The sequence below is a fragment of the Phaethon aethereus genome, assembly GCF_964289735.1.
Source record: "Phaethon aethereus genome assembly, chromosome: 4".
In the NCBI taxonomy this organism is placed as follows: Eukaryota; Metazoa; Chordata; class Aves; order Phaethontiformes; family Phaethontidae; genus Phaethon; species Phaethon aethereus.
Window position 1 is genome coordinate 13,566,272 of NC_138578.1, and position 14,698 is coordinate 13,580,969.

Genomic DNA, 14,698 nt, shown 5'->3' on the forward strand with positions numbered 1-14,698 from the left:
CAGTTTAAATCCAGATCAAAAGGTGCACCAACACATGAAATACCTTTGACAATCCAGACCTGTGTCAGTAGGAGTTCACGCTTGCATGCTTTGGGCAAGATGAATTCATAGTTTGTTGCCTTCCTGTTTACTACATAATTCGGAGGATTGTTTACTGATTGCAACTTCCAGTCACAAACTGAAGTGTTTGACTCAAATCCAAGTTGTTCTCTCTACCCCCTAGGGGCAGAATGAAGTTTTGCCTCAGATATGTGGACTCCTTGAATAAGCGCATTCAAGTAATCTGCGTGTGTAATTTTTGACAAACACCATGAGTCCGAAATGAATAAAAAGAGAGTATAAAACGCCAAGCTCTTGGTTTAATACCAGTTCTCTAAGCGGCACTTATTTACAACTGCGAGCACAGACTTAGCACAGTGTTTGCCAATTCACACGAAATGGACTCCCAACAGCTGCACACATTATTCTGATTCTTCGCTCTCTCTGATCATACATAGAGAGTGTCACTGGATGCCCAAGGGATTCCATCCAGTTGAAAAAAGGCCAAGCCTATGCACTTTCAAGATTATAATATAAGCAACTATAATAAATATGCAAAGTGAACATCTTGACCCCTGCCCAACTTATTTATACAAATATAGTATTAAAGCATAACGCTGTCTTTAAGGAGGAGTGCTATTTTCCCCAGAAGTTCTGCAGTTCCATCTGTTTAAACTGTATGACTTCCACTATTTTATGCTGAACACTAATTCATTTGTCATGCTAATAAAACCTTACTATTTCAGGGAAAAAAGACAGTCAACAGGGAAAAAAAGTAAGCACGCACTTAACTTTTTAATTTCTTTTAAAGTCACCTTTGTAGGCAGAAGGCTAGCAAAGACAGATACAAAATCAACTCAAAGAGTGGAGTGGTGGGTGGCCCAATGAGGCAAGAAATATTTACTGTAATGTAACAGGACCACATGAAAATGCAGATCAACTTATGTTTCTCTGGCATGACAAAAGCAGAAAAAAAATACACAGAAACAGATCCCCAAACAGCATCATTCTTTGTCAGACAAAAATGTATTTATTAGCCTACTATCTTTTTTTTTTTTTTTTAACTGTTAAAGTGTACAGAGACTAAGCTTCATCGTAATTTTTTTAACTACAAGTTCAGCTATCAAGACAGCCAGGTTGACCTATATGCTCATTACATGCTACATCTATCAACTGCCCCCCCCCCCAAAAGTCAACATGTTCTAATATGCAGGAAAACTACCATTCAAAATTCTGCTTATGACACACAGGAATGTAGTAAGTCTAAGTCTCAAGTAATTTCAAGACAATAAAAACTGATTGCATTTTTAGCTGACGACACCTCCATCTCTGTGCACTTCAGAGTCTTTGGTAGATAAGGAACTTGGGCAACAGGAACACCCAAGTGAATTATATCCCTCCACTTGTATAAACCCAGGAGTAAAGTATCTGTCAACTCACGCTTTCTTTTTAAGGGATATGGGCAACTTTGTTCACATTAAAGGAAACAATCTTCACTTCCTTTCAATATACACCCATTAAACTTCATCCTGACTATTTGGGAAAAGTGGAAGACAACTCAAGAGAAGCAGCTGGATGTGATTAATTGCATGCAAGACAACAGATGCAGAAATTCAAAATAGGAACAACTGGAAGGTTTCAGCATATTTGCAGAGATGGATGGGAGTGGGATCATCAATTATCTTAAGCATTTCCTTGAACAGTCCTCAAAACTAATACAGTGTTCAGTGGCTATATAGGAACTGTCAGTCTCCTCTCCTATAGTCTCCTATGCAAAGTTGCCTTTCCCACAATTCTGACAAATATGTTGAAAACATTCTCCAGTAACAGACTGTAGATTCGTCTTGGAAAAATATTTCACAAGCTTTGTAACTTAAAATGTTAAAACAACAACCTTCCAACAGCACCTTTTTCCTTCACTGACAGAAAATGATGAACCGAAAACACCCCTGCATATTTAATTACTTTCAGTCACAGAGGATTCCAGTTGTTTTCTAGTATGACAAAGCTACCCTGAGAAAAGGCAATTATCATAAAGCAGTTACTTATTCTTACAGAGGTGATTTGTTTGACTTAATTTAAGCAAGCGGTCAAGGGTAGATAGCCATCTGTCTGAGGATAGTATTTGCAGCCTACATGAGAAATTGCAAATGAGAACAGAGGAACAATACTGAAATGCCAACCAAGCTAAAAAGCTTCAAATAACTTCAGAAGTACAGGCATGTCCTGTCCCGAGTGCTGAAACAGCCTACAAATTTTAAATAGTTACAGAAAGGTGAGTTTTGCCCAGGATCCTGAAGAAATTCACATCTAGTAGTCGCTATCCTCAAAAGCATGCTATCAAACTGTTGATAATTATTACTGCATTGCAAGGGTAACAATACAAAGAAACCTTTTTAACAATTAGATCCCAGAAAGATGCAAGAAGATGCAGTAGCCTTGCATAATCATTTCCATCCACTGGATTCCACGGCAGAAAACTGCAACAGTAATAGCAAAATAACCACAAAGTGTCCCTGGAAGAACCAGGGGAATACTGAGGAAAGCAGTCAGTGACTACACCAAGCTTAGCTTCTGGACTACACCATATGAAGTCTAATAATACCAAAGCCACGAGTCTGTCAATCTGCACCTTTAAGTGGATTCAGGATCCTGGTGTCACTATTCATATAGCAGTTAGCGATTCCACACAGAAAAGCAGATGTATTCTCAAGATTTGATACTACCTTTGGCAAACAGAAAAGGAGTTACTGAAAATACAATCTATGTTCCAGCATTATTATTTGTGAATGCAGAATAAGAAAAACTCAGCTCTCTCAAAACAAAAAAAAAATGCACTTCTCTGCCTTGTAATGAAATTCTTTAATTTCAGGGCAGTCTAGCAGACAATTGTAAGTCAGGTATTTGCATAGCACATTACATGATTTTACAAAATTGATAGTATTTGAGATTGTTAATAGGCTGGCATATGAACTATGCCACCGTTGAGCAATTTCTCTGTTCAAGACCTAGCATTTACAATTCCTTAAGACTTCTCCAATAACAACAAATGTCTATTCTATAAGCCCACTGAATCTTTATAAGGACTAAATGACCTGCTCAAACACATACAGCTTTACTGTGATCCTAGAATTTGTTTTCAACTAAAATCTCCCTTTTAAAATGCAGATCACCTTTAAAAATTATTACTTTCAAATTTGCCACTGTATTTTTAATCAACAAAGACCACTAACTGTTGCGCTCATACCAGGATGGCTTTGGCATGCCATATTGCATTCTAATTTCAAAATGCAAACCACAACATTTTTCAGCTTACATTAGTAAAATGCTGTGGCTGAGTCTTCATGGTAACATCCTACAATTGCTCACTCCCAGTTGCAACTGGAGTTGGGAGTTTAGAGGAAAGCGCATCTGTACATCTGAAGTCCAACCCACAATGCCCCACATTAGCAAGCCATTCAGTTAGCCTCACACCAGCCTTCAAAACTAAAAATTATGCCCGAAATATGTAGTTAAATAAGATTTTATTACAAAATACTTAGTCTTGTAGTGTTCCTGCAGTATGAATGAAGCACTGAACAGCAAGGCAGAAACCTGAAATCTAGAAAGAACTGGAACCAGGCTGCTACTGTTAGGGAAAAATATTATCATCCATAGAGCAGCTGCACAGCAATTTTCATTAATTTCTCAGAAAAGGAATCAGCAGCAAAGATGACATAAAATTTAAGTTGGAGTGGAATTTTGTTTCTCAATTAAGAATGTTACTGAGAACAGAGGTATACACCCTTGGCATACCTGCTGCAAGTGCTATACAATAGCACATGCAAGGGGAGGGGAAACATTTTGTTTCACTGTCATCAATAAAAATGATGTGTTCAAAAAACATGTAGACGTGGCAGTTCAGGACATGGTTTAGTGGGCATGGTGGTGTTGAGCTGACGGTCGGACTTGATGATCTTAAAGGTCTTTTCCAACCTTAATGATTCAATGAATATTTAACTAGCAAAAATGCAATGGATTTCTTGGCAGAGTGAGAATTCACACCAATCATGGTGTCAAAAATAAAGTTAGCTCATATTCAAAGGATAAATTCTTAAACCATGAATGTGTTAGAGACATGTAATTCTTGCAGTAGAACAACTACTGCATGCAAAGTTTTAACTTGCTTTTATCTAGCTTATGGGCTTCATCTTAGCTCTTTAATGAAGGTGGTACCAACTTAAGCTGGGAGCTTAATCAAGTTGTTAGAATGTCCAAACTCTTGTTTATAGTCAGCCCAGTCTTCTAAAACAAACTCTTCCCCACTTTTAAAATTCTCATCAAGCTGTCAGTGTAAAGAAACGAAGTTCAGTCAATAGGATATGTCAGCACTACTATAGCATACACCAGATGTTTGTGTTAACTCAGTTTTTGTAAGAGGCAGTTTAATCAAATAATGCCTGGACAGGATGAATGGTAACATTGGTTTTTTTTCTCCCTTACATACACATGCCATAATCAAAGGTAAGATTCTAACCAGTTCTGAGTTCTTAGTATATGATACTTAACAACTGATGAAAGTTTATCCGAGATAAACAATACATTTCACAGGCTCGAATTCACACAAAAAGTTAGAAGGAAGCCATTTTAATGAGTGAAGATATATAGAGGCAGAAAGAAGAATAGGTAATAACTAAAGACTTCACATGGACATACAAAGCTGTCTCCCACAGTGATAACAGTGTAAGTAGTAACCTGAAATTTCCTCTGTAAAAGACGATTTGCCTTAAAGTATGTTTTATTCATGCATTTGTTTAAATTAGAGGAGGAATTAAGCCTAAACTCACTGTTTATTCAACCTCCTCCCACCTTAAGGATGGCTATCAATTTACATGATAGTTTCAACCGAACTTGCTGGTGGAAAAAGAAAAATTAAGAGATTATAGACAAACATACCATCATTGTTGTCTTTGTAGCTCAATATTTTTCCATCAGATCGTAATCCTGGAGGGGGCTCATTTTCAGATCCCCATTTTTTTCATGCAGATCTTCTACCCCCCTGTGGCAATAACATTTTTAGAATTAAAACAGATTTTCAACTTGCACCACAGGGAGGATTTCTGATGGAACATCAAATTAAAAAATGTGGTAACAGTTCACAAGTCGAATGATATCTCAACTTCTCGAAAGCAGCAGTTTGTGTTTCCTCTTTAAAGCTGTGACAAAAAAAATCCCAAACCTGTACTTGCCACTTTGATGATTAATAAAAAACTAAGGGGAAAAACACTATTGACACAAGAAGTTAGATTCACTGAATCAATTAAACCAGAGTCTATATTGCCAATATGATTCTCATAGGGATCGAGCTTTACTGTACTTACAGCAACATTTGCTTAGTAGTTGCCTACTGTTCAACAAGATTTTTAACAACAACCAACACTGGTTTTACAAATTCATCATAAGTGAGGTAACACTGAAGAAAAGTAGTACCAGTGCGGGGCATAAGTTGAGTATGAAGGGAGTTCAGAAAGTACTAACCAATTTTAATGACAATGTTCCAGATAACTTGGCATTTTTAAAACAGCATTATCCTACTTAAATACTCAGCCTTATTTGGCTAAAAGACTAGGCATCATCCATCTATAAGATCTGCAGATCATGGCTGTGGGTACCTCCAGCACTGCACATATGGTAAATCCAAAGATTAGATTACCCCATTAACACACCTACACATCCGCGTTATGGGTTCTGTGTCATGACAGACAGATAGAACTAGAGCAACTGTTAATTTCAGACTGACTACTTCTTTAAAGACAGCAGCTTCTGCTGTTATGTAAACTACAAAGGTTTTGCTGAATAAATCCTAAAATTGAAGGGCTAATTACTTTAAGACTACTGGTAGTAGATAACTACTCTGGAAATAGAAGCCAACATAATTTGGCTATTATTAAAAAATTGTTAAGAAGGATGTATGGTTTGTGATACAAACACTTTCACTGTTGCAGTAAACAAAATTTTAAGACTGTAACTCAGTCCCCAATAGTCTAAAGCTACCGCTCCTAAGAATGATATCATGCGCATAGGAAAAGAAATTTAAACACTATGTCAATCTAAAGCTTATACTCTCCCTTTCAAACATTACAAAAGTCACTCACTACTTCCACATGTCTATGACACATGAGAATGTCATAAGGTCACCTGAAAAGACCAAAATTCTTACATTTTGTTTTTCCTAGAAAACTCCGTTGTCAAGATTTTTTTTCTATTCCAAGCAGACAGGTATTTTTTTCTGGAATAGGACAAAAACAACAAAAAAGGTAACTTGAACCATTAAGTCTTTCTTGTTTGTTAAAAGACTCTTGGGTTTTACTGAGAGTCCTTGCAGTCCACACAGTCTCAAATCCAATCACAGAACAGCAAACCACAAATACAACCATTCAATGCACAGCACAAATCACCTCTTTAGTGTCCTAAGTAAATTTTACCCCATCAGCTACCCCACTACATTTATCACAAAGGGTACTGATCCCTCTCTCTGAAGGCTAGAATAATGCTACATTTCACTGAATTACACAGCTTTAGATTAACTGCAAAGTAGCTCGAGGCTGTTGGAATATGTATATTGGAATGCTGTAAGGCGTGTAAATCAGTAGTCATTGGAATTGCCAATAGACTGTCACAACAAGGTGCGGGGGTGGAAAATCAGGTCCATGGCCAACAGTACAGATACTGACAACTGGGTGTGTATTATGGTACATGGATAAGTATCATTTCAAATACTGCCAAGACTACTTTAAGATGGGTTTTTAGTATTTACCATGCTGTCTGTAGAGTCTAGAACCACAAAAGGTATTAAGTCTACCCATTGTTGGTGCAACTACACATTTATCAAATGAAGCGAATTTTTTTTGGTAGCAAATGATTCTGACACTTACGAAGTAGAATCACTTGAGACTAATTTAGCAACAATGGATTTTTCTTCTAAGATGCACAGAAATCAAATTGTTGCACCTATCTATATTAGGATCATTAGCATAATAAATGTATACACTTCAGAAAATTAGCATCTTAAAATGCTCTTTAAACAAACGTTATTATACTTTGTTTACTTGTTTCTGCCTTAGCCGGCTTTCTCATTAATATTCGCTATGGCACCTTTCACCACCTCTCCAAAATTAAACTGCTTCCTACCCACAGCCCAGTATCTCTTCCCTTCCCCTACAAAAATAAAAATTAAAAAATACACTCAGATTCACTCTCCTACAACTCATTGCTAATAACGGCACATTACCAAAATGAATGCTTCCTGGGGCCTTTATACTTTCTTTCCACCCATTTTACCTCTCTGTATGAGAAATGAATTCAAAAAGACTCTTGGCTGTACCAAAATGTGTCAGTCAAAACACATGCCCCACGAGACTGCCTCCCTCAGAACGGTCTAAACCAAGCACTTCTTTCATCAACACTAGATACAAGTTCTGTGCAAGAACCTGTACTCACTGTCATGTGTAATTACACCATGAAAACTGCACTGGATTAATGGTGTATATACTATTGTCCTGGTTTCAGCCAGGATAGAGTTAATTTTCTTCACAGAAGCTAGTGTGAGGCTGTTTTGGATTTGGGATGAAAAAATGTTGATAAAGTGCTGATGTTTTGAGTTGTTGCTAAGTATTCAACAACTGTCAAGCTTCTCACGCTGGGCTGCCAGCAAGAAGGCTGGGGGTGCCCAGGGAGCTGGGAGGGGACACGGCCAGGACAGCTGACCCAGGCTGGCCACAGGGATATCCCATACCATATGACATCACGCTCAGTATATAAAGCTGGGACGAAGAAGGAAGGGGTGGAGGGACGTTCGGAGTGATGCCATCTGTCTTCCCAAGAAACCATTACACATGGTGGAGCCCTTCTTGGAGATGGCTGAACACCTGCCTGGCCATGGGAAGTAGCCAATGAATTCCTTGTTTTGCTTTGCCTGCGTGTGCAGCTTTTGCTTTCCCTATTAAACTGTCTTTGTCTCAAACCATGAGTTTCCCCACTTTTACTCTTCCGATTCTCTCCCCCGTCCCACTGTGGGGAAGTGAGTGAGTGGCTGCGTGGGGCTTGGTTGCCAGCTGGGGCTAAACCACAACAACTATACAAATAATATTGAAAAGTTGGAGTATGGGAACAGGTGTGCAAGGGAAGATTACCTCTCTCCCCAAAGACCTTTTGGAATCACAAAGAATAATATTCATTAATAGTTCTTTAAAGCTTCATTGGACTTTAATTTCTCCTCTACACTACCGTAAATTGGCTTTTTAGGACACGTTATCTTTTATTTTTTTATCAAAACTATTAAAGCAAAGATTTAAATATTTGAACTGATTTTATTATGTTGTTATACTAAATGTAAGACATATTAACGTAAAAGTTATTGTGAAATTAAAAAAAAAAAAACACCACACAAAAAAACACCACCAGACTATCTGCAGTCAAGACACATCCCTTAACATCTCCAGAAACAAACTCACCAAATTATCATACCAACTGCCCTACAAATTTTAAGATTGCACTTTCAAATATCAAGACTTGGAAGCAGACACATATCTCTTTCTTTGAACAGTAGCTTAAAAAAAAAAAAAAGGGATTCCTACAGAAGACCTACAAGTTTTTAATTGTCATTTCCACCAATTTACCATAGCCAGAAAATGATACTTAAAAACATAATAGAGTTCATTTGCAGTAGCTCTTTATCCTAAAAGAACTGTTCTGTTAGCCATTAATCTACCAAAATTTTACAAGAAACAGCGTATTCACTGTTTAAAAAAACAACACTCTAGCAAAAGCCTTCAAAGTATAAGCCTTTAAAGGTTTTCAAATACAAGTTTAATTTATAAAACTCAGCTTCTTGGCAAGAACACTCTCACTTCTCACTTACTTTAACCTGAAAAGTTTTATTATCACAGTCAAAAATTTAAAAAAACAAAATACTTATTTCATATCCTTTCTTTACATGAATTTGTTGAACTTGTTATTGGCATATTTAATTCAAAGCACATTTAAGTAAACTGGAATTGCAAGTATTCTCCCAAAACCTGAACCATTAGTTCATGCACATCTTATGAAGTTGATGCATGTGATTTTTGATGCAGTGCTACAGGAGATCAACATCCAGATTCAGAAAGATGTATGAGCAACTGCATCCACTGTTTAGGGAGAAATTTGAACTGAAGCCTACCTAACCTGATGGGAACACACATATATTCACCGGGCTGCAAAGTTAAGCAACTGAGGCAAGAGTCTCTCAGCTTTGTTTTGCTTGCCTGACATCATGAATTCAAAATCCAACTCTTAAGTTAGGCAGTCCAAGGATAGGAACATACACTATGCATGTTCTAGTCAAGTGGTCTCACCAGTTCAGTGTGGAGTGCCCAAGAGGACCTGACCTCCCTTCGGTTGCAGTTCTATGTATTCCCTACCCCAGCACTCATCATGCCCTTGGCTGAGCCATCTCAGCATGCCAATCCAGCAGAAAGTTAACCCAACAAAAATACAGAACAGTTGCAGGTTTCCCTGCTATTTCTTCTTGCAAAATTAGCATACTGAAATGACTAAAAATGGTTCAACAAGTATGAGAAGTAGCACAAGAAAGCAAGCAGGAGGGACAACAGGAACTGCAGCACAGCAGCAGCCTGGCAGCCAGATGTAATGAGGCTCCCACAGGAGCACAACTTTCATTTCTTCAGACAGTTGAAATAGACTTTGGTCCCCCTCAGAAAGTTCAAAGCTCCTGATCATGTTCTTAGGAGAGAGGTGTACAGAAAGATACACGCTTATCACTGAACAGGTCAGCTGCTTTAACACCAAAAGCTCTACTCCCTTCTCCATTCGTAACTTGTTATTTTACCATATAGCTGAGTTAATTTCAATCTCTTAGGCTTTTTTCCCCATAAAAGTACAGCCCAACTCCATTCCCCCCAGCCACGCGCTCCTGCCACTAAACCAGCACTATAACCGCTCTTGGACCAAAACAGCCAGATAGCAAGAGACAGAGTAGAGCTCACGGGAAGGGGGAAGAGTTGGAAGATAGGGTAAATATAGAGCCACGTAGTCCAGGTTGCCAGCTGCCCTGCAGTTATTTGGCTCAGACACATTGTGAAACTAAATTCTAACCAGCTTCCTGGCTCAGCTGATTTTTAAAAACTCCCTATTTTAGTTCTCTACTTAACCTCCCCACCTAAAGAGGTAACAAAGACATAAATTAAGATCCACCTACTTATGAGGGTACATGGTGTTACAATGCAGCACCCTGAACCTATGGTGACATTTTTACCTGCCAAGTCCCAATCTTGTCACCACTGAATCTAAGTAAAACTAATTTTAGAGCAAAGAGATGCAAACCCAGGTCAGGATCTCCATCCTGTGGGTAAATACAAAGTCACATTCCTCAGGGACTTCTAAAAGTAAGAAAATCACATGGGAAAAAAATTATAATAATAAGTCTACCTGTTTCCACAGTTTCAGTCTCAATTTCTTGTTCCTCTGCTACATCTTGCATCAGGTAAGTCTCATCATCATAAACCAGGACCTGAGCAGCATAACCCTGTTCTAGTCTGGCACTAGGAACTGGCTCCACAATCACTGCTGGGAATTCAGCGACTGGCTCATTTTCCTATAGAAAGAAAAAAAAAACCAAATCAAAAAAAACATGCTCTAAATGCTGCACTGTTGAACTCTACATCAATATTTCCCTCATGTTTTTACATATTTTATGGAATAATTATAATAATTTTAAAGACTTTTAAAGGAAATTTTCTTCTAAAGAAAAGAGATTAAAAAAAAAAAAAGATAGTTTATCATCCACCAAAGGGATCTTCCTAAATCTCAAAGATTTTTTTCCTGGCTTTAAGCACGTAAAGCAGACAGCTTTAAGACACTGCAAAAGAGCAAGCTTTCTAATTAAGGCATTCAGCTGCGGGAAGTGTTTCTTCTCCCTCTGCTCTACGAAATACAATCAAGGCTTTGCGTGTGTACTGCAACATACCTACATCTGACCTGTATCTTATGAACACTCATGTTTTGGATTAAGTACGTAAGCTATCACAAAAGAACTGGCTACTTCAAAGCCCATATGCCTATCTCTACCTATTTAAGGATCAAAATGTCTGTAACAGCACATTTAATCTGTTAAAGCGTCGTAGATGTGGAACCCTGCCAGATTCAACTTACTATGAGGTACAGGATAGTAGCAGTATTTATTATTTGTTGATAAGAATGCAAAATATGAACAAAATATGTTGCATTGGCTAACTTTGAAAAAGTCCTTGTATTGTTCTGCTCATCTTGTTCTATACCTCAAGACACATCCAAGATCTTTACTTTAAAGAGATGCTTAGTATTGAATTTAATTTTGTAAACCCACTCTACAGTTGTAGTGCAGACTTCAAAATTTACTGCTTCCACTTCTGTGGTAATAAAATCTTCTAATAAAAGGTATTTGAAAAATGGGCTGCTCTTCCTCCTCACACAGCAATCTCTAATCCATCTCACTTGCTTTCACAGCAAGTTCACAGTGAATTTTTCTTTCAAATTAAGATAAAAGGTGTAAAGTTTGTTAGTAAATAAATGCCATATATTCTTCTAACCTCTTGATTTTTTATTCCATTGCTGTCGAACTCCAGGCCAGGGCCTCCAGTGTCAATCACTGCTGATGTCATCGTGCATCCCCTGCAGACAGTTTGAGAGCTGTTATCTATCCTGAAGACAGTAATGCTGATAGCCTGAGGTTATCAAAGGCTTAAATTCACAATCCACTTCTATTAAACAGCTAGGCAGAGGTGGCTGAAACACAAAGTAATTTTAGGTTAGTTATTTGCATAGTTTATATTTAAAAGTCTTCCAACATTTATGAAAGCTATTGCATGCTACATTTACATCAAAAGAGGGCATCAGTGAACACAACAGATGTGACAGAACATGCTGACCTTGGTAAAGTTAACACTGAACATTGCCATACAACACAAGTTTCACATTAACTTTTAATACTAAGGTAATGCAATTTCAGTTTGGTTCTTTGCAATTTCTTAATTTTCACACAATTCTAAAACAAATAATATCTTTAGATACCATTCACTGGCCAAAATCATTAATTTCTCACTGAGATCAAATATCAACTAATTTTTTGAGTCAATACATTTGAGTTAGTGCAGATTTTCTAAAGTTACTGCTTTCCTATTAAATAAGGAGATTATTTTTTTAAATTACATTTTCTTCTTTGTTCTACTAGTTTCATAGTCATTCAAAGGTACAGTTTCATAAAGTTTCATAACTAGTTTCATAATGCTTTCAAACATACTGCTTTTTTAAAGCAACACATATATAATACACATCTCAAATACATACCTAATTTCTAATCTATAGTTTTCTTTGAAATAAAAAGTATTGTAGCAATTCCTCTTTTGTTCCTATAGAAGAAATTCTTATGAATCCAAAAAAAAAGAGTAGTTCCACATCATAATGCTTTAATTTGGGTATACCACAGACTCATTGAACTTACAAAGATATATAACCTCCATCTTCATGAATTTCTTTAAAACTAGATTAACAACAGTGCTTTATTTCTAAACAACTGCTATTTATTTATTCTGAATAAATATTATTACTCATATCCTGCCTTTGGAAGAGACAAATAATCTGTGTTCATAAACCTTGGGCTGTGAGGAGCAGTTTACTACTTCAAGATGCAAACTAAGAAGTTTGGCTTCTTGCTTGTACAACAGAAAGCACATATTCCACGTGAGACTAAGAACCCAATCTGATACCAATTACCCTTGCGAGTAACTCCGCTGAGATCAATGCTTTATAACAGAAGCCAGAATTTAGCCCAAAATTTTTAATAAAATCCATCCATCATAAAGCTAGCACAATCACCAAGGTCTGCAAGAACACAGGATCTTCCAACACATACTGAAGAAAAAAATTATAATTAATACTCCAATGGGTAAACTCAATAAGCCTGCTCTTCAATAGCAGGCAGCCAGCTTAAACGAAATCAATCTTGCACATACAGGAAAAAGCTAGCTCAGATTCATGCAGAGTAACTGGGCTTCCTACGGGCCCAGAAATCTTTATAAGCACAATAGCTTAGGTAAACTACTAAAAGTTACAATTGCTGATCTCCCCAACTAGATGTCAACTAAGAAAGTCAACAAAAAATACTATGCAAAAACGGTTTTAAAATTTTCATTTATCGAGGTATTACGCATCCTTCAGCACGCCATAAAAATACGCTCAGAAAGGCATCATTTATGATGCCATACCAACTTAGCACAAAAGTCAGTAGCCACACAGTGGATGGCAGGTTACTACAAAAACACACCAAATAAACAAACACCACCAAAAAAACCCTAACCACAAACCATCAAACAAAAAGACACCCCTGACACAACATAAGACATTCATATTTTTCACCCTTACATACAAAAAGGGGAATATCTGATAGCAGCTTTCTAGGCAATTAATCCTCATGAAAAAAAAAAAGAGGAATGGGAGATCGTCTTAAGTCAGTCATAGTAGCAGCAGAATAAGCACAAGATATAGTCCAAAAGAAAGGAATCTATGCAATTTAGAAAAAAAAAATAAGGCATTTTTTGCTTACACAGGCAGTCAACTTGACATGAGAAAGCATGATTCATACCTAAAAATATTTTGTTTGTAATGGCACAAAAAACCCAACACAGTAATAATTTATTTTCCACTGTTTCATTTGTAAAGCTAGCACTACTTTTTGATTATTAATATTTTTCTTGATGAAAAAGAAAGCAAAGACCTCCTCTGCTCCCCAAACAAGACTCAAGCTGCAAAGTCTTTAACAAGCATCCTTGGTGCCATATGACATCTGTCACCCTCCAGGCTTTTAGCACAAAAAAACTACTCCCTACCTGCCCATCAATTACCACATTATTACAAAAGTCTTGAAATTGAGAAATATGTAAAGTGGAATAACAGTTGTTTATGAATATACTAAAATAATCAATCAGAAGGAAAAATTTAAAAATAACTTCTACTGTAGAAATACTTTTTCCTCTTCTGCAGTTTTCCATCTACATCCACACTAGAAATACTGCCAAGCAATCATAACCCAAAAGAGAAGTCCAAAGAATGGAAATTATAATTTGGAAGCACAGCCTCCAACCAATTTCAAACATCAGCATTATTCCTGCAACTCAGACTTGTATCTATGTAAGAACACATAGTGCTTCATGGCTTGATGTCAATGGAGACCAGTCATGACTGGCGTCCCTCAGGGGTCCATACTGGGACCAGTACTGTTTAGTATCTTCATCAATGACATAAGACAGTGGTATCAAGTGCACCCTCAGCAAGTTTGCAGATGACACCAAGCTGAGTAGTGTGGTTGACATGCCTGAGGGATGGGATGCCATCCAGAGGGACCTGGACAAGCTTGAGGAATGGGCCCGTGTGAACCTCATGAGGTTCAACAAGGCCAAGTGCAGGGTGCTGCACCTGGATTGGGGCAATCCCTGGGATTCAGTACAGACTGGGGGATGAAGGGATCGAGAGCAGCCCTGCCAAGAAGGACTTGAGGGCACTGGGGGATGAAAAGCTGGACATGAGCTGGCAATGTGCACTTGCAGCCCAGAAGGCCAACCGTGTCCTGGGCTGCATCCTTTGACCA

The 14,698-nt window shown here is 37.6% G+C and overlaps 1 protein-coding gene across 4 annotated transcripts in view; it reads right to left on the reverse strand.

Annotated features, from left to right (window-relative positions):
• Positions 1-11,717, reverse strand: part of ELF2 (E74 like ETS transcription factor 2) — a gene marked incomplete at both ends in the record, with an annotated part of 31,237 nt that extends 19,520 nt beyond the window's left edge. For 3 of the 4 annotated variants that reach the window (XM_081999196.1, XM_081999197.1, XM_081999195.1), the window contains 2 exons: positions 10,507-10,672; positions 11,646-11,717. In XM_081999196.1, the coding sequence (XP_081855322.1) occupies positions 10,507-10,672; positions 11,646-11,717 (238 nt within the window). Of the gene's footprint in view, positions 1-10,506; positions 10,673-11,636 lie in introns of all 4 variants that reach the window. The other variant, XM_081999194.1, reaches the window with a different exon arrangement.
• Between the last annotated feature and the right edge of the window lie 2,981 nt (positions 11,718-14,698).